The sequence below is a fragment of the Typopeltis vanoorti genome, chromosome 12, assembly GCF_054136105.1.
Source record: "Typopeltis vanoorti isolate ZY-2024b chromosome 12, IOZ_Tvanoo_1.0, whole genome shotgun sequence".
NCBI classification, from domain to species: domain Eukaryota; kingdom Metazoa; phylum Arthropoda; class Arachnida; order Uropygi; family Thelyphonidae; genus Typopeltis; species Typopeltis vanoorti.
In genome coordinates this window covers 16857050-16883843 of record NC_143560.1, presented here as the reverse complement: position 1 = coordinate 16883843, position 26794 = coordinate 16857050, and the positions used below count along the sequence as shown (strand labels likewise).

The following is a 26794-nucleotide window of genomic DNA, read 5'->3' as shown; positions in this document are numbered from 1 at the left end:
CTTCATACCATATCTATTACAACAGCTATTCAATTTAGTCAGAGAATCTTGCAGACTTGTAGCGGATTTATTTAGAAGTATAACATCATCCGCATAAAGCAAAGAGCTGATATTAACATCTCCAATTTTGATATCAGGTTTAATACCACATTCCTTCATAATGTGATCCATATAGATAATGAATAACAGAGGGGATAATGTACATCCTTGTCTCACACCAGATTTAACATTAAACCATCTTCCTGTACTTCCTTCAATTCTAACTGCTGACTCACAACTCAAATAAAGACTAAGTATTGCTTGATATAATGCCCTATTGACACCATATAACTGCAGTGTATTGAATAGCTTCTCTCTTGGCACCTTGTCATATGCCTTTTCCAAATCGACAAAGCTTAAATACAGATCTTTGTTATATTCCCATGCTTTCTCGACTATTTGTCGTAAAGTGAAGATCTGATCCTGACAGCCTCTATTTGGCCTGAATCCAGCTTGTTCTTCACCAAGCTTTTCTTCCACAATTCTTCTCAACCGTTTCTCAAGTATACTTGCATAGATCTTGCCAGGAACACTCAGTAGGGAAATACCTCTGTAATTCTCACATTCAGTTTTATTTCCCTTTTTATATATGGGTACTATGAGAGCTCTACTCCAATCATCGGGAATTCGTCCCTCTGTCCAGGCTTTCTGAACTATGCAGTGCAGCCACTGTAAGACTCTTATACCACCATACTTCAGCATTTCTAGTCGAATATCATCTACTCCTGCTGCCTTTCCACATTTCAAGCCTTTGATGGCTTTTTCTACTTCAAGTATGGATATGTATTCCTGACTGCATGCCTGGTCAGTGTTTTTTATCACTGTGCTGTCATCACTGCTTGTTTCATTTAGCAGTTTTTCAAAGTAATTACTCCATATTTCAAGGATATCTTTTTCTCCTGTTTTCATTTCACCTTTATCATCTCTAATTCCTTTTACAGCACTCTTTCCTCCATTCCTAAGCTTCTTCAACAACCTCCAGAATATTTTGCCACCTTCTTGATATTTATTTTCTATATTCTTGCCAAAGTCCTCCCATGACTTTTGTTTAGCTAGTTTTACACACTGTTTAGCTTTCTTACATTTGTCTCTGTATTCTGTAAGAGTAAAAGCTGACTTATTTGCCAGGAACTTTTGATATGCTTTCTTCTTTTCCTTCACTGCCTCTTTAACTTCCTGTGTCCACCAGGGAGTTCTGATTTTTTTATCCTTGCACACAACCTCACCACATGCCTCTCTGGCAGAATCAATCAATGTTTCCTTCAGAGTTTGCCACTGAATCTCCAAGGTTTGATTCCTGTTCTCAAACTCTTTCATTTTCTTTTCAATAATATTTCTGTATTTTAGTCTACAGTTCACATCTGAGAGCTGCTCAACTTTAATTCGCTTTAAAACTTTCTTACATGTTATTCTTTTCAATATGAAATTCAATTTTATCCTGCTCAAGACTAAATAGTGATCACTTCCAATTTCAAATCCTCTGTACACTCTGGTGTCCTGCACCAGGGAGAAAACATCACTATCAACAATAACATAGTCAATGAGACTTTTCTTATTCCTAGCCTCTTCTCTCCATGTGAATTTGTGCACATTTTTATGTTGGAACATGGTGTTAGTAATAACCAGTCCATGTCCTGAGCAGAAATCCAACAGATATTTGCCATTATTATTAGCTTTGCTCTTTTCTCCAAATTTTCCCAAAATATTTTTGTATGTCTCACAATCATTTCCTACTCTACTATTTAGATCCCCAACAAGGACCAACTTTTCATTTTTCATTGAGTCAGTTGCTTTTTCTAAAGCCTCAAAAAATTCCTCCACTTCTACCTTAGTAGAACCTTCTGTGGGACCATAGGCACAAATAAGTCTCATTGTCCAGTTTCCCATTCTCATATTTGCCCACATTACTCTACTTGAGACTGACTGCCATTCAAGAAGATTAGCCTCATATTTTGTGTTGAATACTATGGCTACTCCTTCTTTTCCTTGATTGTCATTGCCTGAATATAACATTTTGTATTTATTGCTCAGAAAGAGCTCACCAGTTTTGGTCTTTTTTGTTTCAGTCACTCCTATTATGTCGATCTGGTACTTATCTAATTCCTCAGCTAGCTCCATTTCTTTGCCATTCAGGCTTCTTATGTTGATAGTACCGATCTTTAACTCTGGTGATGTTGAGTTGGGGTTTGTTTTCAGATTTGTTCCAGTAGCTGACTTTTCGCTGTTCGCCCTGGTTCCCTGGCGAAAACAACGGGGGCCTTGTTTAACCGGGCGATGCCCCAGCCGGCATGAAATTTTGTCATGTTGTACCATCATTTTTTATTTTGGTTTAACCAATAAGAATACAATTTGGTCGGCTAAATCCCAAATTGCCAGCCCATCCTCGTTCGTTCAGTATCAAAGTAGATACCCAACAGGGTGCACCACGAGAAGGTGAGGATTGGACATTAGGTCAGAAGCCCTGGTCGGTTCTCCGCATTCCTTTAAAGGCTATGTGGAGGTCTCCTCTCAGTTATACAGCTTTGGCCCTTAAGCACCCCAACTTTTCTATTTAATGTTGTAATTGATTCCGTGATAAATAGACTTTGCCAGTCAAGAACTGAGGACTAATACAGTCCAAGAATCTTACAATATCTGATCAGGATTAATCTGATAATTTGGCTTATTCACAAATAATGTGGAAGAAAGGAACTTCTTTATTGCTGCATTCAATTATGCTGGGCATAAATGATTATCATTGTTGAGAAAAGAAGGTAATGAAAACAGATGATACAGATATGTCTTCTTTCTTAAAGGATGTGCAATTCTCTCACTTCATTTATCTTTACATAACTACCAAGATAAATTCTGAATTCAGGCTGTTTAGATTTTTATTGAAATTTATGATCCTTATTGTTCCAATATTTTTTGAATGGGACTACTTTCAGGGGTCAAATGAGAAAAAACACATTATCATCATCATATACTCCAGTAACTCAATTCTGGCTGAATGACATTTAATAAAATTTGGAATTTAGGATATATCTTTTGAAACCAAAATGTCAGTTATGGTTTCAGCTGGATCTCTTTTTTTAATGACAGCCTGTCATCTTTCTTATACATGTTTTCTAAGACTCATTTGAAAGATTCTATTCATTGAAGCAACAATAGTAGTGGATGCTAGACATTGAAAACATATATTTTAACCCTTTAACTGCTGAGAACGTATTATGGGCTCGGAAATACACGCCTACTTTGCTGAGCCCGTATATGTGTGGTGCGCGCCTCCCATATTCAGACAATTTTTTAGTATAGAAAGAATCGTCGTAAGGTATTCAAACTTCGGTGGTAGGTTCCTCCATCTGTTGCCAACCAATTGAAGTTTATTTGACTTGGGTTTCTGTCCTTGTATGACATCTAAAGAGAAAAATTTGAACTGGTGCAACTAATCATATGCAGCACGATGCATAAACCACATGACTGCGGAGATTTCAGAGATGTCACAATATGACGTCTACCAGTAAATATCTACGTTATCTTACTGCTGATCAAATTGATGAATTGTTAACAACAAATGAGTCGGGAGAAGAATTGTCCGAGTTAAGTGAATTGTGTACTTCAGATGAAGAAGATCCTGGTGATGTAAGTGTTACAAGCGAGCAAGATAGTGACAAAAGTCTTGATACGAATGTACGTAAGCAAATTCATACCGAAGATGTATTGTTCAAGTGGCTTGATGATGCATTTACTCCAAGTGTACACGAATTTGATAGCAGTGATGATTCTTCAGCTTTAGATATTTTTTAACAATTTTTTACCATAGAACTGATGACAACAATAGCTGACAAAACAAACAAGTTTTTACCTTTACCACAAATAATAGACCATCTACACTATCTTCACGACTAAAGCAGTGGAAAAACACCACCCCTCAAGAACTTTACATTTTTCTAGCTATTACAAAAAACTATTTATCCACCTTCTGGATATGACCATACTCTAAATTCCCATTGTCTCTATAATGTAAAATTTGGAAAAAACACAAACTTAGCAAACTACCAACTCATGCTTATCAGGGAAATAATTCAAAAGTACCATATCCCCAGAACAACAGGGAGGTTGAAAGTACGTCCGTCACCTGGAGATCAACCACTGCGTCTCAAAGAAAGGCATTTCCCTTCTCTTGTACCTTCTACTGAGAAGAAGAAGAATGCAGCTCAAGTTTGTTATATCTGTTCCAATACCACTCATGAGCAGAAGAAGTGTCATGAGAGCCAGTATATGTGCACCAAATATGACGGACTCTGTGTACAGCCCTGTTTTGAAAAATATCATTCCATGCTAAATTTTTAGGATTTTCATGCCCTGGCACTTGGTAGGCTTATGTAAATAATAGTGATCTTTATATATTTTGATTTATTTCTACATAAATTAATGTGTGTAAGTTGCATAATTAAGTGGACATCCCTTGATTATGCAAATTTTATAAAACACTATTATAAAATTACTATTTTTGTGAGCGAACAAGTGTATATCGAGAATTATGCTGTCCGGACTTTTTACTTCAGTAAGAATTTTAATTGATTTTATTTATAATTTTTTTTGCAAAATTAACTCAGCACATGGGACAATGTCAGTAGAATATAAAATCAGCAGTTAAAGGGTTAATGTATCTGTTTTGTATGTGTGTGTGTCTTTGTATTTAAATAAGAAATTATGATGATCCAGAAAACAAACATTTATTCTGCATATTTAGGGTTCCAGAATTTGTAAAAGAAAAAAGATTTGCTAATTGGCTTAAAGAGGCTCGTGATTGGGCTATATCTAGAAACCGTTTTTGGGGTACACCAATCCCTCTTTGGATAAGTGATGATGGAGAAGAGGTATGTGTATTATTAGTAAGTGCATTTTATATATATGTGGGTGGTCTGAAAAGTTCTCAGCTTGACCATAATGGCAACTATTGGCAAGATTTTTTTTTTCTAAATTGGTACATCTGTCATAAGCATCCATGTGAAATTGCAAGTCATTCTATCAAGTAGTTTTTTTTTATACAAAAATACTTGATTTTATTTATAATTTTGGTCGATAGCCAAAGCGTTGTCTGTATTCCTCAAATGGATACAATTGAGTATCGTGCGGTTATAAAATTCTTTGTAAAAGAAGGTTTAACGCGAATAGAAATTCATTTGAAGTTTATTATTATTATTATTATTATTATTATCCCGGGCAACTCCAAGGAGTCGACAGACCCTAACATCATGTCAAGAATAACTATTCGCCATTCACACAGTATCTATCATACATCGCCTTGATCTCATTCACGGTCATAGCACCCACAACAGACTCTGGCAGCTTATTTCACTCATTCACCACTCTCCAAGTAAAAAACCTAGCTCTAACACCCTTGTTAACCACATTCTTACCCAGCTTCCATGCATGGCCCCTAGTCCTCCCACCACCAGTCCTATTCTCAAAAACATCTTTTGGATTAATCTTATAGAAACCCTTCAGTAATTTGAATGTCTCCATCATATCACCCCTTTTCTGCCTATCGACCAATTTTTGCAACCCACAAATCTTCAACCTATTCTCGTAAGGTTCATTCCTCAGACCTGCTATCATCTTGGTCACTCATCTCTGGATCCTCTCCACTTCCTCCCCATCATGAAGAAACCCTGGCGCCTATAACTGGGCACCAGGGTTTCTTCATGATGGGGACTTGACAGGGCGACTTGATAAGACCCCATCAGTAGTCCAGATGGGGTCTTATCAAGGCTCGATACAGAGGAACAATAACTTGTTTGTCTCTGCATGCTAAAGTATTTTTCAGAAGCCAAGTGATTTGATGAGCTGATTTAGCCACTTTTGCAATGTGCCCCTAAACTTCAATTCCCTATCCACCAACACTCCCAAATCCCTGGCCTCATCAATCTCCTGGAGTACGGTTCCACCAATGTGATATACTGCTGCTAATCTTTTCACCCCAAAATGCATAACCTTACACTTTGCCACATTAAATTGACATCCATTTTTCCTAGCCCAGTCCTCCAAACTATCCAAATCATCCTGTAAAATTTTGACATCCTGTGCACTCACAATTGCTCTACCTAACTTTGCATCATCAGCAGACAAGTGAACACTACCTCTCAGATCCTTTCCTATATCATTGATGAACAAATTGAATAGTAGTGGTCCAAGAACAGAGCCCTGCAGCACACCACTAGTCATAAGCCGTCTTTTAGACTCAACTCCTGAATAAACCACTCTCTGGTATCTCTCCATCAACCCTCCTATCCATCTCACCAACCCTATATCTATCCCCATCTGCTCCAATTTACTGATTAGGGCTCCATGTGGTATCCTGTCAAAGGCCTTGGCAAGGTCCAGTAGTATCACTGTAAACCCCTTACCCTAATCCAGTTCAGCCGTCACTGTGTTATAAAATGTGAGCAAGTTACTGAGGCATGATCTACCCTTCACAAAACCATGTTGCCCCCCCATAGAATATCCCATTTTCATCTATCCAATCCTGTATTATTTTCTTGACTAATTTCTCTAAGACCTTGACAACGATTCCTGATATGCTAATCGGTTGGTAATTTACAACAGCAGTCTTGGAACCACCTTTATGCAGTGGAACTATTTTCCCCTCTTTCCACCCCCTCGAGACTAACCCAGACCCGAGATTCAAATTAAACAAAAGTCAAGGGTACTGACAATTCTTTAGCCGCTTCTCGTACAACACGAGCTGGTATACCATCCAATCCCACAGATGTATTGACATGGTTATGCAATAGACTACTCACCTCCACCTCATTCACCACGATTCCCATACAATCTATTGGTTCATTCATTTCTGCAATGTCACCACCTGGATGATATATTCTTGCAAAGTGCTCGCTCAGTAACCCAACTATATCAACTGATTCAGTTACCTCCCTACCTTCGGCATTCTTTAAAAACATTCTGCCATATACATTTTTCCTTTTACTTGCAACATATCGAAAAAACTGTTTTGGATTTTCCTTAGCCTGCATAGCCAATGTTCTTTCGTAATCCTTTTTTGCTTTTCTTACCACACTTGTTACCCTTCTGACCTGCACTTTATACCGTTCATGTGCCTGCCGGTCACCTTTCTCCTTAAATTCCCTCCATAGTTGTTTCTTTTTTTGCAGCTCAAGCTTAATGGTGTTATTTGTCCATTTAACCCCTACTTGATTTGTTATTCGGACTCTAGGTATACAGTCAGCCATTGCTTCATGCAAGCACTTCTTAACTGCCTCCCATGCACTACCAACATCTAGTCCTTGCAGTTGTACGTGCCATGGCACTGAACCAATCAAACTCCTAAGCTTGTCATACTTTCCAGCCCGATAATTCCTCATGTACCCTGTCTTAATTGTAAATTCCACACCTTTAGCCACCTCCCAAGTCAACACCCTATGAACACTCTCACCAATTGGTGGCAATGTGGTCATATTTGTTACAGCCAAATCCTCAGATGTAATTACTAGGTCAAGCACTCTCTGACCCCTAGTATTTTCCATTACATGCTGTCGCAGATAGTTATCCCTTAATAACTGCATAAAGTCCAATTCCTTCCTTCCATGTGACCTCTCCTCACTCCAATCAATGCGACCATAGTTGAAACCTCCCATAATAATTACCCTCCTTCCACTCATTTCTTCTATTTGCTTGTGCATACTGTCTCCATCTTTTCCATCACCTGGTCTATAGCAGCACTCAATTGTATATTTTGTTCTGCTAGCCACAATCTCACATCAAATAGCTTCAAATGTGCTCTTTTCTCTATCCTGCAATTCAACTTCTATTCTCCTTGGCTGCAGCTCATCAGCTATCATCAATACTACTCCTCCTCCCCCACCCATTTTATTCTCCCTGTCATTCCTGAACACACTATACCCATCACATTCAATCCCACTAGCTATATCATCTAGTCAGCCATGATTCACTAATGCCAATAACCTATGGTCTGGAAGTGCCAACCATGGCCAAAAACTCTTCCTTCTTGTTCCTAATACTCCTAGCATTAGTGTACATGAATTTAAGACCCCCATTAGCCCCATTCCTACCTTGATGCCTTATATTAACTATCCTATTCTGATTTGTTGCCCTTATTCGCTCAGGCATATTATACTCATTCATACATTCAACTGCCTCCCTAAGGTCTGTATATCTACTACCCTCCCCCCGTTAACAAATCTAATTTCCCTGATTTTGCACATCCATTACATTCAGCAACACTTTTTCAAGTCTCCTTACACTGTATCCATTCAAATGCAAGCCATCCATCTTATATAGATCATTTTGCCCATCGAACTCACTCCACACATCCACAAATCCACACCACTCATCATACATAACCCATGCATAAAGTCATTTGCAATTATGGCCCTGCTCTTAAACACTTCACTGTCATACCGCGGCAAAAGACTAATCATCCTAACTCTCTCACTCTTTTCTTTTGCTACCTTGAACAGTTCATTCAGGTCCTCTATCATTTCCATTTTATCTCCTTTCAAATCATTCATACCTGCCACAACAATCAGTTCTTTCACCCTTTCCTTTTGCTCTCTAATAGACTCTCAGTTGCATCCTTTATGGTCACACCAGGTTATTACGATTTTGTCAAATCCTCTACTAACACACCTCATACTAATGAGTCTCCATACAGCACTCTCTCCTTCATTTTGTTTACGTTCACGCTCATATGCTTATTTTTCCTATCATACTTTTTATTATTGGCTGGTATACTCAGTCGACTTTTGTTCATAAGCTCTAGCTGCCGTTTTGCCCTTTGTATCGCTCCGCTCAACAACGCGATCTCACTCATTGCATCTATCTCATCTTTTTTATTCTCTGTAAAACCATTAATTTGCTCTGAATTAATACCATCATTCACACTTTCTACATTCATGCCCTCACAGTTCTCTGGTACAACCTCGCCATTTCTTGTCATATCACTATTTTCTTCATTCTGAAGTTTGAACATATCATACTCACGACCTGAAATACACTTTAATTCCTCATTCTGCTTACATTTTCTACACACATTCACTCCTTTATTATCATCTAACCATACTCCGACCGCACTCCGCAAAGCGTACATTTCGCAGATAGTACACTGAATCATCTCCTTTATATTACAGTTATTACCATTATTGAATAAAGATGGCGAACCATCATTACTGGTCGCCATTTTCCTTTGTATGGGAGCCATACTTACATCTAACGTATTTTATCAAATTATAAAATTAAACACCAAAAACACACAAACAGACACACTAAGATACGCAAGGCAAACAAAGCTACATAATATTCAAGTAAATTTATCAACGATAACTTAAAATAACACTTATCTTATCAGGAGTTCTCACAAACACAAACGACTACGAATGCCTTTAGCGGCAACTCATCAAATATGCGCACTCTTCTCCTTCGTTTTTTGACAATTAAGAATAGGCTGTTTTGACAATTAAGAATAGGTTTTTGACAATTAGAAATAAAAAATGATGGTACAACATGACAAAATTTCATGCCGGCTGGGCCGTCGCCCGGTTAAACAAGGCCCCCGTTGTTTTCGCCAGGGAACCAGGGCGAACAGCGAAAAGTAAGCTACTGGAACAAATCTGAAAACAAACCCCAATTCAACATCACCAGAGTTAAAGATCGGTACTATCAACGTAAGAAGCCTGAATGGCAAAGAAATGGAGCTAGCTGAGTAATTAGATAAGTACCAGATCGACATAATAGGGGTGACTGAAACAAAAAAGACCAAAACTGGTGAGATCTTTCTGAGCAATAAATACAAAATGTTATATTCAGGCAATGACAATCAAGGAAAAGGAGGAGTAGCCATAGTATTCAACACAAAATACGAGGCTAATCTTCTTGAATGGCAGTCAGTCCCAAGTAGAGTAATGTGGGCAAATATGAGAGTGAGAAACTGGACAATGAGACTTATTTGTGCCTACGGTCCCACAGAAGGTTCTACTAAGGTAGAAGTAGAGGAATTTTTTGAGGCTTTAGAAAAAGCAACTGACACAATGAAAAAGGAAAAGTTGGTCCTTGTTGGGGATCTAAATAGCAGAGTAGGAAATGATTGTGAGACATACAGAAATATTTTGGGAAAATTTGGAGAAAAGAGCAAAGCTAACACCATGTTCCAACATAAAAATGTGCACAAATTCACATGGAGAGAAGAGGCTAGGAATAAGAAAAGTCTCATTGACTATGTTATTGTTGATGGTGATGTTTTCTCCCTGGTGCAAGAGACCAGAGTGTACAGAGGATTTGAAATTGGAAGCGATCACTATTTAGTCTTGAGCAGGATAAAATTGAATTTCATATTGAAAAGAATAACATGTAAGAAAGTTTTAAAGCGAATAAAAGTTGAGCAGCTTTCAGATGTGAACTGCAGACTAAAATACAGAAAGATTATTGAAAAGAAAATGAAAGAGTTTGAGAACAGGAATCAAACCTTGGAGATTCAGTGGCAAACTCTGAAGAAAACATTGATTGATTCTGCCAGAGAGGCATGTGGTGAGGTTGTGTGCAAGGATAAAAAAATCAGAACTCCCTGGTGGACACAGGAAGGTAAAGAGGCAGTGAAGGAAAAGAAGAAAACATATCAAAAGTTCCTGGCAAATAAGTCAGGTTTTACTCTTACAGAATACAGAGACAAATGTAAGAAAGCTAAACAGTGTGTAAAACTAGCTAAACAACAGTCATGGGAGGACTTTGGCAAGAATATAGAAAATAAATATCAAGAAGGTGGCAAAATATTCTGGAGTTTGTTGAAGAAGATTAGGAATGGAGGAAAGAGTGCTGTAAAAGGAGTTAGAGATGATAAAGGTGACATGAAAACAGGAGAAAAAGATATCCTTGAAGTATGGAGTAATTACTTTGAAAAACTGCTAAATGAAACAAGCAGTGATGACAGCACACTGATAAAAAACACTGACCAGGCATGCAGTCAGGAATACATATCCATACTTGAAGTATAAAAAGCCATCAAAGGTTTGAAATGTGGAAAGGCAGCAGGAGTAGATGATATTCGACCAGAAATGCTGAAGTATGGTGGTATAAAAGTCTTACAGTGGCTGCACTGCATAGTTGAGAAAGCCTGGACTGAGGGACGAATTCCCGATGATTGGAGTAGAGCTCTCATAGTACCCATATATAAAAAGGGAAATAAAACTGAATGTGAGAATTACAGAGGTATTTCCCTACTGAGTGTTCCTGGCAAGATCTATGCAAGTATACTTGAGAAACGGTTGAGAAGAATTGTGGAAGAAAAGCTTCGTGAAGAACAAGCTGGATTCAGGCCAAATAGAGGCTGTCAGGATCAGATCTTCACTTTACGACAAATAGTCGAGAAAGCATGGGAATATAACAAATATCTGTATTTAAGTTTTGTCGATTTGGAAAAGGCATATGACAAGGTGCCAAGAGAGAAGCTATTCAATACGCTGCAGTTATATGGTGTCAATGGGGCATTATATCAAGCAATACTTAGTCTTTATTTGAGTTGTAAGTCAGCAGTTAGAATTGAAGGAAGTACAGGAAGATGGTTTAATATTAAATCTGGTGTGAGACAAGGATGTACATTATCTCCTCTGTTATTCATTATCTATATGGATCACATTATGAAGGAAAGTGGTATTAAACCTGATATCAAAATTGGAGATGTTAATGTCAGCTCTTTGCTTTATGCGGATGATGTTATACTTCTAAATAAATCCGCTAAAAGTCTGCAAGATTCTCTGACTAAATTGAATAGCTGTTGTAATAGACATGGTATGAAGGTCTGCAATAAAAAGACAAAGACAATGAAAATAGGTAGAATCATTGAAAATGTCAACTGTGTTGTGAATGGAGAACCTGTGGAACAAGTAAAACATTTCAGCTACTTAGGCACGATTTTTACTGAAGATGGTAAATTAAATATAGAAATAGACAACAGAATCAGCAAAGCTGGTATGGTGGAAAGGCAATTGGAATAAGATATGGAATAAGAGAGAAATTAGTCGGAACACTAAATTAGCTGTATACAAGACAGTGTTCAAACCAGTTTTAACTTATGGATCTGAGAGCTGGGTCAGAAGTAAAACACTTGACCAAAGACTAGAGACCGCAGATATGAGAGTCCTGAGAAAGATTAGAGGCGTGAACAGATGGCATCAATGGCAATATCATATTAAAAATGAGGATATTAGGAAAGAACTTGACATTGTCAGCATCCAGGAATGCATTAGCAGAGCTAATCTCAGGTGGTATGATCACTTAAATAGAATGGGAGAGGAAAGATTAGCAAAACAAGTGTTCTCTGCTAGGTTGGCAGGAAAACGACCCAGAGGAAGACCAAGATATAGGTGGATTGATACGGTACAAAGTGCGTTAGACGATAGAAATATAAGATCTGATAATGTTGGAGTCTTGACAAGTAACAGACTGATTTGGAGGAAAATTGTAGATAGGAAGTTAGTAATGATGTAAATTTTTCATGTAGTACTGTCATATCCTGTACACCCCTTGAGGGTACATGGCAGGAATTTGATGATGATGATGATGAAGAATAGGCTGCCGTGAAACGTGGCTGTACAGCCTTGAAGATATCCACATGAAGGACATCCAAAAAGTGTAATACCAGAAATCATTGAGCAAGTGCATGATATGGTATTGGATGACCGGCGAGTCAAAGTGCACGAAGAATTGCAAATGAAAAAGCTTTGTGCAAGATGCGTGCTGCACTTGCTCATAGCAGATCAAAAACGCTCTTGCATGAAAATCTCTGAACAGTGCTTGGAACCTTTTAACAAGAATAAAACTGATTTTGTGCATCAATTTATTACTATGGATGAGACTTGGATTCACCATTACACACACACCAGAATCCTAACAGCAGTCAAAACAGCTGCTGTTCAATGCCAAAGAAGACAAAGTCGGTTCCATCAGCAGGAAAGGGCATGGCATCTGGGTTTTGGGATGCTAAAGGCATTTTGTTTATTAATTATCTTGAAATGGGGAAAACAATAACGATGGAATATTATTCCGATCTTTTAACCAGACTAGAATGAAAAAATTTGTGAGAAAAGATCCAGTTTGCAGAAGAAAAAAATCATCTTTCATCAGGACAATGCACCTGCACACAAAGGTGTTTTGACAATGGGAAAATTAAGGAATCTGCACTATAAATTGTTGTAATGTCCACCCTGTTCATCAGATTTGGCTCCCTCTGACTTCTGTCTCTTCCCAAAACTAAAAATCTTTCTCGCTGGTCACCGTATTTCTTTGAATCAAGAGGTGGTTGCAGATCTTACTGAGAACCACTATGGGAACAGAATAATGGCACTGGAGCATCGTTGGAATAAATGTATTAGTCTTAAGGGAGATTATATTGAAAAATAAAAATTATTTTTAAATTATAAATTCGTTTTTTCATTATCAGGCCAAGAAGTTGTCAGATTACCCACATATATGTATAAACTATTTATTATTTGAATGCACAACTAGTTTTGCCTTCTTAGAAGTCTTCTAATAAGGTGAATCTTGTAATATATATTTTGTATTTCTCTTTTCATATTATGAAAAGAGAAATACAAAAGCATACATTACAGAACTACTGCCATAAATTATCTTAATTATCATAAATTATGTATTATTATTATTAACATCTGACCTGTATAGAGTCAGAGACTCATTGTGGGAGGACACACTATCGCACACAATGCTCATCCAACTGTGCAAACTGGTTCAGTATGTCTACATTCACAACACACTTAGACGGTGCATTCCATTCACCAACCACTCTCCATGCAAAGAACTTGTACCTCACTCCTCAGCATCATCCTCCTTATACAGTTTCCAGCGATGGCCTCTGTGCTTCCCCCTCCCCCCCTCTCCCATTTTATGGAGGGAGGGTAAACTAGCTTTGATGTCTCAATCATATCCTCTCCCTTTTTCTCCTATTAATGAGACTTTGCAATCTACATTCTCCCAATCTGTCATCGCACTTCACATTCCAGAGACCACTGAACACCTTTGTGAATCTTCTCTGGACCCTTTCTAACATATCGTCATCTCCATGAAAACTTGGCAACCAGATCTGTGCACAATAATCCATATGAGGCCTGATCAAGGCATTATGCAATGTCATCATAACCTCCTTATTTCTGCATGTCAGGGTCCTCCACATCATTGCCATTATCCAATGTGACGTCTTCACAATTTGTGCAATGTGGCTACTGAATTTCAGGTCCTTGTTCACCACCTCTCCCAGATCTCTTATCTCCTCTACCTCCTTTAAAGTGTCCCCACCAAGTATATACTTTATTACATCTGCTAGCTTTATTTTCTTCGCTTTCGACCGTTTTTCTACATTTGGGGTTATACCATTTCAATTGCAACAAGTGTAGCTTCAGAGAGAACATCTTGTCACTTATTTCTAAAATGTTCAAGATCTTTCAGAAGAGACTCAACATTTGCTATTGCAATATCAATCGATATGTACTAGATTGCAATATTTTATTTCATTGTTAATGGAAGCTAAAATTTTAAACCAAACTGTTGCAAAAAAGTATTGCTTTGAAACTTGAAAAATATCGTTTTAGAGCAACAGCTTCAGAATGACCTTCATTTGATAATTTCCCAGTCAAAATTACATCCTCTAAAGCTTTTAAAATACTTGGAAGCTTCTGAGCAACCGGTCTAACCGCATCGATTCTACAACTCTAGTGAGATAGACCATGAAGAGAACAGCTAGTTTTTTCTAATAAAATTTGCCATCTCATTGGGCTTGAGCTAAAAAATGCAAATAAACGCTCCAAGTTGCCAAAATATATTGTTCTTTCCGAACAACATTTAGCTGCATTTACGCCCACTACATTCAGTGAATGTGCTGCATGTGGGGAATAAAGAGAAGTTTAATTTTCTTTTTCAATAAAAGACCGAACACCTTTTATTTTTCCACTCATATTTGCAGCATTGTCATATCCCTGACCTATGCAGTCTTATATGTCAATTTCTAGTTGATTGAAGCGTTCTAATAATTTTTTTGCTATTTCTTCTCCAGTTTTATGATAAAAATCAAGAAATTCTATAAACCTTTCAAGAATTATCCAATTTTGAGTTAAAGAATCCCTGAAAACATATCGTATTAAAACATTTTGTTTGATATGTGACAAATCTGGAGTCGAGTCACAAATTATTGAATAATAAATGGACTTCTTTCTTTCGCTTAAAATTTTGTTTAATACAAAATTACTGTTTAATACAAAATAAAAACCTTTCAAGAATTATCCAATTTTGAGTTAAAGAATCCCTGAAAACATATCGTAGTATTAAAACATTTTGTTTGATATGTGACAAATCTGGAGTCGAGTCACAAATTATTGAATAATAAATGGACTTCTTTCTTTCGCTGAAAATTTTGTTTAATACAAAATTACTGCAAATGTCAATGAATTCATTTCGAGTTTGCCACGATAAATAATGGACCTGAAGTCGTTGGCCGGTGTTTTGATATTCTTTTGTAAATGTTCTTTTAGTATGGGATCATAATGCGCAACTAATTCTAATATCCCCAGAAAGTTCCCATTATGTGGATTACCAATTGGTTGATTAGCACCATGAAATGATAAATTTCTGGACACTAAAAATAAAATTACATGAAGCAACCTTTTAAGCAATGCATAAAATTTTTTTGTTTCTTTAATAACTAAATTTTCCATTTTATTGTTTACTCCGTTACCAGTTAGAGATTGCCTCCAGAATAAGTAGCACTCTTTATGAGATCGCGATTTTTCATGATCAGACAAACGTGGATATAACATTTGCCACTTTTGTTTTAGAGGACAAAACCCTTCTGATTTACTTAAATCACTGACAAGTTTACTTTTTGTATCATTGCTAAATAATAGGCAGGTAACAAAATATAAGGCTTGTTTGCTTGAACTCCAGCGTAACCAGTCTCAAACTAACTGATCACGGCCATTTGATAACTGAGAATAAAGTAAATATGTAGAAAATTTTCTACCTTTACAATCTTTTGGCATTAACTTGACCATATCATTTAACTCAGATTCGGATTTTAGTCCTTTAACAACTATTAATTGCTGATTTACATCACTAAAGAAATCTAGCCGAGTATCTGGATCTTCGTAATTTATAACTTCAGTACCTTCTAAGTTGGTTGTCGCTTCAGCTTCACTTCCAGTTGAAGTAAATTCTTCATATATTAAATCGTTGTTACCTACTGCAACAGTTGTAGTGCTGATTGTTGCTTCAATTAAAGTTCCAAGCAACTTTTTTTCTTTATCTTGAAGGTTTAAATTGTCCCTAGCATCTATTTCAGTGTTCACTTCAGAGTTAGCTGCTGCAGGTCCAGATGAAGAAGATTCTTTATTACTTTTGTCAGCAGTTAAACTATTAGCACATTGTTTACTTGAAATTTCAATATCTTGGTGTTCTTCCGTCTTCAAATATTTCAGTAGTAAATGCTTGTTTTTTAAATCTTCTTTTGCCTTCTCACTATCCCTTTTCTTCTTTCGTTTTTGATTTCCAGATTTATGATGATACATTTCTGTTGGTCAAATTTTTATTATTAAAAATATAATTTTAATAATTAAAAAATCAAATTAATAAGAATATTCATTTTTTAGCGCACGGCCTACACTATACAGTTGCACACTTTACAAACAATAACAAAACCTTCATCTATCAATACAATAACAAGAACAAAGCGTTCTGGCAGGGAACATTACTGTGAATGCAATTACTAGCTAGCACAGCCAACTGCAAAACAACCTTGCACGAATGCCTATTGATGTCATCACCCGCTATAACTACAGTGATTCGTGCTGAGAGAATCAGTGTCTTCCGGACACTGATGGCGAGCTAAAGAGCGTAGTCGTCTGTCTAAAACAAAACACAGTATCATTCTTGATATGCCATTATTATTATTTATTATTGTTGTATTATTACGAGAATTAAAACCATGCATTATAAACACAGTTATGTGACACGTTGGGGCCCAACAGTCGGGTCCTTTTCGATGCCGGGCCCGTGACAAGTCTTAGATGTCCCCCCCCCCTCTCGGCGGCCCTGATTCCACTTACCTACCCACTCATGCAGTTTATTCAAGTCCTCCCATTAGTCCATAACATCTGCTTGACTCTGCATTGCTCTCCCCAATTTTGCATCATCTGCAAACAGCTGATTATCACTAGTTTAATCCATCCCAATATCATTGATACGGGATACTGCACCTCCATTTACAACTTTCTAATACCTATCTCACAGCCAGTCATTGATCCTACTCAGAAGTCTGTTATCCAATCTCATCTGCTTCAATTTATTTAACAGCTTGCCATGTGGCAGTCTATCAAAAGCTTTTGCAAAATCAAAGTATACCACTGTATGATGCATATACCACTTGTATATGCATCTCCCCTGTCCAAGGTATTTGTCACCTTGTTATAGTATATAAGTTAGATAAAACGTGATCTTCCTTTAACAAACCCATGCTGATAACCACAGAGAATACTGCTGTTATCAACCCATTTCTGTATCCTTCTTCTCACCAATCTCTGCAGTAACTTCACCACAACTCCAGATATATATATATATAGATTGGCCTATAATTGAAGCAGAATAATAGAGTTAATATCAGATACCAATAAACTGAATAAAAAGAACTAAATTACAGATATTCAAAGCTACTTAGTATTGTTGATTATCCATTAGTGGCATGATCGAGACTTCCTGGCATAGTTTTTTATAGCCCTATATATCTGTATTTTATGATATCTATTCCTAGAGAATATATATTTAATAATCTTGAGGTTGTTCTAATTTTAGTTTCTTGATTATTAATTTGTCCCCCCCCCCACTTAAGACTTCTAATACAAACATCATCATCAAATTCCTGCCATGTACCCTCAAGGAGTGTACAGGATATGATAGTACTACATGAAAAAATTATATCATTACTAACTTCCTATCTGCAATTTTTCTCCAAATCAGTCTGTTACTTGTCAAGACTCCAACATTATCAGATCTTATATTTCTGTCGTCTAAGGCACTTTGTACCGTATCAATCCACCTATATCTTGGTCTTCCTCTGGGTCGTTTTGCTGCCAACCTGGCAGAGAACACTTGTTTTGCTAATCTTTCCTCGCCCATTCTGTTTAAGTGATCATACCACCTGAGATTAGCTCTGCTAATGCATTCCTGGATGTTGACAATGTCAAGTTCTTTCCTAATATCCTCGTTTTTAATATGATATTGCCATTGATGCCATCTGTTCACGCCTATAATCTTTCTCAGGACTCTCGTATCTGCGGTCTCTAGTCTTTGGTCAAGTGTTTTACTTCTGACCCAGCTCTCAGATCCATGAGTTAAAACTGGTTTGAACACTGTCTTGTATAAGCTAATTTGGTGTTCCGACTAATTTCTCTCTTATTCCATATCAATTTATTCAATTGATTTCCCACCATACCAGCTTTGTTGATTCTGTTGTCTATTTTCATATTTAATTTACCATCTTCAGTAAAAATCGTGCCTAAGTAGCTGAAATGTTTTACTTGTTCCACAGGTTCTCCATTCACAACAGTTGACATTTTCAATGATTCTGCCTATTTTCATTTTCTTTGTCTTTTTATTGCTGACCTTCATACCATATCTATTACAACAACTAATCAATTTAGTCAGAGAATCTTGCAGACTTGTAGCAGATTTATTTAGAAATATTACATCATCCGCATAAAGCAAAGAGCTGACATTAACATCTCCAATTCTGATATCATGTTTAATACAACTTTCCTTCATAATGTGATCCATATAGATAATGAATAACAGAGGGGATAATGTACATCCTTGTCTCGCACCAGATTTAACATTAAACCATCTTCCTGTACTTCCTTCAATTCTAACTGCTGACTTACAACTCAAATAAAGACTAAGTATTGCTTGATATAATGCCCCATTGACACCATTTAACTGCAGCATATTGAATAGCTTCTCTCTTGGCACCTTATCATATGCCTTTTCCAAATCAACAAAACTAAAATACAGATCTTTGTTATATTCCCATGCTTTCTCGACTATTTGTCGTAAAGTGAAGATCTGATCCTGACAGCCTCTGTTTGACCTGAATCCAGCTTGTTCTTCACCAAGCTTTTCTTCCACAATTCTTCTCAACCGTTTCTCAAGTATACTTGCATAGATCTTGCCAGGAACACTCAGTAGGGAAATACCTCTGTAATTCTCACATTCAGTTTTATTTTCCTTTTTATATATGGCTACTATGAGAGCTCTACTCCAATCATCGGGAATTCGTCCCTCTGTCCAGGCTTTCTGGACTATGCAGTGCAGCCACTGTAAGACTCTTATACCACCATACTTCAGCATTTCTGGTCGAATATCATCTACTTCAGCTGCCTTTCCACATTTCAAGTCTTTGATGGCTTTTTCTACTTCAAATATGGATAAGTATTCCTGCCTGGTCAGTGTTTTTTATCACTGTGCTGTCATGACTGCTTGTTTCATTTAGCAGTTTTTCAAAGTAATTACTCCATACTTTAAGGATATCTTTTTAACTTGTTTTCATGTCACCTTTATCATCTCTAACTTCTTTTACAGCACTCTTTCCTCCATTTTTAAGCTTCTTCAACAACCTCCAGAATATTTTTCACCTTCTTGATATTTATTTTCTATATTCTTGCCAAAGTCCTCCCATGACTTTTGTTTAGCTAGTTTTACACAGTGTTTAGCATTCTTGCATTTGTCTCTGTATCCTCTAAGAGCACAAAGTGACTTATTTGACTGGAACTTTTGATATACTTTCTTCTTTTCCTTCGCTGCCTCTTTAACTTCCTGTGTCCACCAGGCAGTTCTAATTTTTTTATCCTTGCAGATAACCTCTTCCACAATTCTTGTCAACCGTTTCTCAGGTATACTTGCATAGATCTTGCCAGGAACACTCAGTAGGGAAATACCTCTATAATTCTCACATTCAGTTTTATTTTCCTTTTTATATATGGCTACTATGAGAGCTCTACTCCAATCATCGGGAATTCGTCCCTCTGTCCAGGCTTTCTCGTTCCCCACATGCCTCTCTGGCAGAATCAATCAATGTTTTCTTCGGAGTTTACCTCTGAATTTCCAAGGTTTGGTTGCTGTTCTCAAACTCTTTCATTTTTTTTTCAACAATCTTTGTGTATTTTAGTTTACAGTTCACATCTGAGAGCTGCTCAACTTTTATTCGCTTTAAAACTTTCTTAGATGTTATTCTTTTCAATATGAAATTAAATTTTATCCTGCTCAAGACTAAATAGTGATCACTTCCAATTTCAAATCCTCTGTACACTCTGGTGTCCTGCACCAGGGAGAAAACATCACTATCAACAATAACATAGTCAATAAGACTTTTCTTATTTAGTGTATAACTAGTTTAGTGTTTTGACTAATTCCTGTGTTATTCCATAACAATTTATTCATTTAATTTCCATATCAACTTTGCTAATTCTGTTGGCTATTTTCAAATTTACCATCTATACTAAAAATTGTGCCCTAAATAGTTGAAATGCTTTACTTGGTCTATAGCAGGGGTCGGCAACCTGTGGCTGTTTGTTTTAATATTTAAAAATATCATATAATTTCATGTGACATGCCATTCCTGTGTTTTACAAGTATGATAACGTGTTACTGTAAAAAAAAATCTGAATAAATAATTTAATTATAATATTTTTCAATGTAGTTTCTAAATTTAAGGCAGTAATGAGCAATTAAATAGTAAATCAAATACTTGGTTTGATCCGCATGAAGAATATTTTTTTTCTTTGATAAGAAAGTATTAATTTATTTTCCATTATTTATGTATATTTTAATTTTTTGTTAAAAAATTAAAATATACCTGCACAAATAAATCCACATGTAAAAATCAACAGTCATAAAATAGATTTTTAGTTAAAATATACTAATTCTGCCGTACAAAATGAACACCGTGGACCACACAAAAAACTTGAGAGGGCTACATGCAGCCCACAGACCATTGGTTGCTCATCACTGCATGCGGCTCTCTAAATTTTTTTTTAACAGATATAATTTTAAAAATGGCTCTTCACTCCAAAAAGGTTGCTGACCGCTGGTCTATAGGTTTCCATTCAGGATTCAGTTAATGTTTTCAATGTTCTGCCTATTTTCATTCTCTTTGTCTTTTTATTGCTGATTTTCATACTAAATTTATTAAAGTTATTTAATTTAGTCACAGAATCCTATAGATTTGTACCAAATTTATTTAGAAGTATAATATCTGCAGTAAAGTAAAGCACTAAGATTAACAGCTCCAATTTTGATATCAAGTTTAATTCTATCATAATGTGATCCATATAGATGATGAATGACAGTGGAGATAATGTACAGCCTTGTCCAACACCAGATTTAACATCAAACCTCCTTCCTCTACATTCTTGAATTCTAACTGCCGACTTATAACTCAAATATACACTTGTATTGCTTGATATAATGTCCAGTTACACCAGTAATTAAAGGAACCTGGCTGGTTCCTTTAATTATTGCATCTCAAACATATTTTCTCTTGGCCTCTTGTCATATGCCTTTTCCAGATCCACAAAACTTAAATATAATATCTTTCATATGTATATTCATTTATACTGGAAAACTTGCTTAATGTGAATTCAATATTGAGTGAAATGATACTATTTCCTGCTTTAACCAATGATTAATCAGTTAACATGATTTTTTTAGTTATGCGAAATATTTTGTCGCCAATCTGCAGTGTGCGGAAAAGCTGGGAGTCATTAAGAGACATGAAAGTAGCACTAGTAATACAATGATTGTATGAGACCTGGGATACAGCGAGTCTAAAGTTCGAACTATATTAAATAAGAGCAAGGAATACAAAGAAAGAACAAGGAAAAGTTGCTACTGCTTCTTTAAGCATGCAGATCACCTGAAAGAGGAGCCATTTAATGATCGAGATGGAGTATCTTCTATCATTATGGATTGAGGATTGTAACCAAAAAAGAATATCTCTTGGTACAGGGAATATTCAGGCAAAAGCTCTCAATATTTTTACCTCATTGAAAGAGACCAAATTTCAAGAGGAATGTGACAGCTTTACTGCAAGTTTAAGATGGTTTGACTGTTTTAAAATTCGAATTGGACTACACCTCACAAGATGAGTCTGTTGACTCCATGGAGGGTGCAATAATAATAATAATATAAGAATACTTAGGGAATCTGCTAGTGCTGATAAAGATTCTATGTCCAAGTTTCCTGAAGAATTGTAAAGGATAATTCAGGAGGGTGATTATGATGACTGGCAAATATTCAATGCTGACAAAATTGCTTTCTTTTCGAAGCATATGCCAACAAAAACCTTCGTGGCTAAAACTAAAGCATCTCAACCAGGATACAAAGTATCTAAAAGATCGTCTTATGCTTTTATTAGGAGGCAATGCAGAAGGCGACTTTAAACTCAAACCTATGTTAGTTTATCGTGCCCAAAATCCAAGATCTAACATTATTGAAGAAATCAACACAATTGGAAAAGAACTTGGATTTAATGAACTGGATAATGAAGATGTGAAAAACTTGCTTGATTCCCATTCAGAACAGTTAAGCGAGAATGATCTCTTTCAACTAGAACAGCATGCATATGAAGAAGAAGAATATAAGGAGTGTGAACAAGAAGAGAATGTTACGACTAAGAAGCTAACTGTAAAAGAACTTGAGCTAGTTTTCAATCACATTGAGTATGTTAAGAAATTTTGTTTAATGCTGATCCTGGTATGGAATGAAGCTTCGAAGTCTGCCAAAATCTTGATAAAGCATTCGCCAGTTATCTCAAATTGCATGACAAGATGAAAAAGTTAAGCACTATTTAAACATCTTTTTGTAATTTTTTTGTAAAAAAGTAGCTCAATCGGATGTTTAGACATTAAATAAAAATTTAAGTGATTCATTTGTTATTAACTTCGATGATTTTATCCTCTAATTTGGCTTATACTTTTATTTTTTTTCAAATTTATGCTAACTAATGGATGAATTATAATTATTCCTGTTGTTTATTGTATTTGCTTAACGCCATTAATTGATGGATTAATTAATCGTGTTAAGAGAGGTTTTCTGTACTGATGATTTTTTAACTGTTTGTTTTAAAGTGATAATCTCATCCTAGTAGCAACCTTTATATGGCGTGAACCCATCTTGTCTTTCTTAAGCTTCATTTCCACAATTTTTCTTAGCCTTTTCTCAAATATATTTGCATAAATTTTAGGCTTAGGGAAATTCCTCTGTAATTCTCATATTCAGTTTTATTTTTTATTGATGTAGTATGACATTTCTGCTCCAATCATCTGGAATTCGATTGTCTAACCAAAACTTTTAAATTATTCCTTGTAGCCACTGTAAAACATTTATATCTTCACATTTGAGCACTTCAGGTTTTTGATGACTGTTTCTGCCTCAAGTATTCATATATATATATTGTTATATACTCTATTTCTATATTTTGTCCCTTTTAGCCTTTAAGGTTAAACTCATTGTTCTCTTAAACCTTTCCCCTTTTTAAACAAACAATATCTTTGGCCGCTCTTAAGTTTAATCACGTGTAGGATACTTAATGATTAGGGCTTTGTCCTAGAATGAGACACGGCCATTAAACATATCTTCTGAGACAGTTCACCTGATAATGACAAAATTTATTTTTTTAACTGCGCCAGCCAATACCGAGGATAGATGAGACTCTTATCCAGAATGGCTCTCAGAGTGATACACAGTAACTAAACTACAGTAAAATTTCTAACTTCTGTTCACTATATTCTTGCATGCAGTCATGATCCACTTGTTAAATTATACACGTGGGTTCTTCCTGCTAAGTTCGATAATAATTTTATGAGTGGCTGTTTGAATTCCTATACCAAACCAGAACAGGCAGGTACTAAGAAACATATTTATTAATTAAAGAAATGATACATGAAAGTCTTATTTCTAGGTAATCTGAATCAAATTTTAGTAAGATCTTTGGTTCATTACTACTAATGAAATACATGAACAAATTTGCTTGGACCATCTCTATATGTAACCTAACATTATCTCATCACAAATTATCACACATTCTGCACTCATGTGGTCACCAGTTATATCACTTAACACAACACAATTAATTCATACAAATTAAATAGAGCCCTTCTAGGCAGACAGTTCTCAAACAAAGATGGGTCTATGCCAAGTTGGAGACAGTTCCTAAAGTTCCATATAATAAGTCCACTACACAAAATGTTCTTTGGAAAACACACAATTCTTTAACCGCGAATATATAATACAAACGTCTACATTACCATCTTTGAAATGATACGCGTTCCTTTCTCTGCCTTGTCTGGGCATTAAGGCTTCTTCTCAGTCTTCTGCTCGTCTGGTCACCTTCGACAACTGTACGGCCAGATTCTCAGCGGGAAGGGCGATATGGCTCAGGAGCTTAGCCAGAACGGATGGCATCTATTTGCTTTTTCCATCGCACGATATAGCATAGCTATCCTAGTCCAAGGAAATAGCTAGTCCTATTCCTTATGCTGCGGCAGACGACTCATACCTTCCACGGCCAGCCTGGAACTTCTCCATAGGTGCGGACTCGACCAACGTCTGAGAGGTCAGGAAACAGGAACCAAAAAAAAGCCTTGAGTGAGGGTTGCTTGACTTTTTTGTTTTCATGCTCTTCTCAGCGTTTCTCTTATATCGTGATGCCCACCAACGCAGCCACGTGGGTTTTCGTCACGCCGTCCAGCTCCTTCCACTACATCGTACGTGCTTTTGGCATGTTTTCTTAGAAAGCGCTCTAGTTTCTCTTTCTCATAATTTCTCCCCCCCCCAGCACACGTAACACTGGACGATCAAAAGGTGACCCTTGGACTCTGGCTTACAGATTTTGTTATCTCATGACACATAAAATGGGGTTCTTAAATTAATTCAATACATTAAATAATTTCTCTATCAGACCCTTATACATAATAGGTTAGGTCTTACAATTTTCCTTCATTTGTTATATGTTATATTTGTTATGTTATATTTCTTACTCCTATCTTAGTGTTATACACATTTCCAGTTTATAGCCAACACACCACATTATCTGCCTATTTTCAAAGACAGTTGTTCCTGAATAAAAAAAAGTGGTAATTCTTTTTCTTGGTTTATTCAGGACACAACAATATATATATATATATATATATATATATATCTATATCTACTCCTGATTGCATTCCTCTTGAATGTTTTCTACTATCATGCTGTCTCTGTTTCATATAAGCAATCTTTCAAAGTAATTACTCAAACATCTAGAATATCTTTGATTTTTATTTCACCTTTATCATCTTTGATTGCTTTTACAGTACTCTTTCCTTCATTTCTAAACATTTTCAGTAGCCTCCAGAATATTTTGCCACCTTTTTGATGTTTATTATGTTCTTAAAGTCTTCTCATAACTTTTGTTCAGTTATTTTAACATGTACGTCACTTTCTTGCTTGAGCACAAGCTGACTTACTTGCCAAGGACTTTGAATAAATTCTCTTCTTTTCCTTGACTGCTCTCTTTAACTCCCTGAGTCTACCATGGAGTTTTGATTTTATTATCCTTGCAGACAGCCTCACCAAATGCCTCTCTGACTTCTTCAGGGTCTGCCACTGAATCTTCAACGTTTGGTTCTTGTTTTCAAATTATTTCATTTTTCCTTACATATTATTTGTGAATTTGAGTCTATAGTTCACCTCTGAAAGCTGCTCAACTTTGATTCATTTGAAAACTTTCTTGCACACTTTTCTTTTCAATGCAATATTGAATATATGTTATATTTTGAACATACCAGTCCTGAGCTCTGTTAATGTCAATTTGGAATTTATTTCAGTAACTTGTTGTTTGCACTAGTTTCCTAATGAAAACAACAGGGCCTTCTTTAACTAGGTGACATCCCAGCAGGCCTAAAGTCCTATCATGTTGTACCATCATGTTATATTTGTTTAATACAACAGAATACAATTTGGTTCGCTAAAGCTCAGATTGCCATTCTCATTTGTTCACTATCCTGGTAGATACCTGCTAACAGGTGCCAAGAAGGTGAGAGTTGGACATTAGGTTAGAACTCCTGGCTGGTTCTCTGCATTCCTTAAAGACTATATGGAGGTCTCCTCCCATTATTTAGCCTCAACTTGTAAGCACCTCATGTGCATTTGTTTTGAATCATATTAGTGAAACAATAGTAGAAAAGTAGTTTCAGAATTTCTATACACTCATGAGGGTTTTATCAGATATTATGACCGCAATAATATATTAAAATTTCATAACTAGTTTTCTTTATATATTTGGCTCTTATCTATTGGGCATTTGATTTGACTTGGCTGAAAAATTTGCCATAAATATTTTCTCCGTAGGACAATCTGGCATAAACATTTATGCCGTAAGACATTTTGCATCAATTTTTGTAAATAATCAATGGATGATAAAGGGTATTATAAAATCATTAAATAGGCAATTCTTTATTAAGGTGAATGTCAGTGATACATAGCATAATGAAATCATTTAAAAATTGTGTAAATTAAAAGAGATACTGCATAAATAATTAACTTTTTGCTGCAGATCGTCAATTCAACAAATCCATCAGTAACAGTGCTCATTGGAAGAAGAAGAAATAGAAAAAATTGCCATCACGCACCTTCATTTCCTGTAAAGAACATTCAA

At 36.2% G+C, this 26794-nt stretch overlaps 1 protein-coding gene across 3 annotated transcripts in view; it reads left to right on the top strand.

Annotated features, from left to right (window-relative positions):
* IleRS (Isoleucyl-tRNA synthetase) overlaps positions 1 to 26794 on the top strand; it is a 410216-nt gene that overhangs the window by 154778 nt on the left and 228644 nt on the right. For all 3 annotated transcript variants that reach the window (XM_090401998.1, XM_090401999.1, XM_090402000.1), the window contains exon 13: positions 4775 to 4901. In XM_090401998.1, the coding sequence (XP_090258124.1) occupies positions 4775 to 4901 (127 nt within the window). The remainder of the gene's footprint in view (positions 1 to 4774; positions 4902 to 26794) is intronic.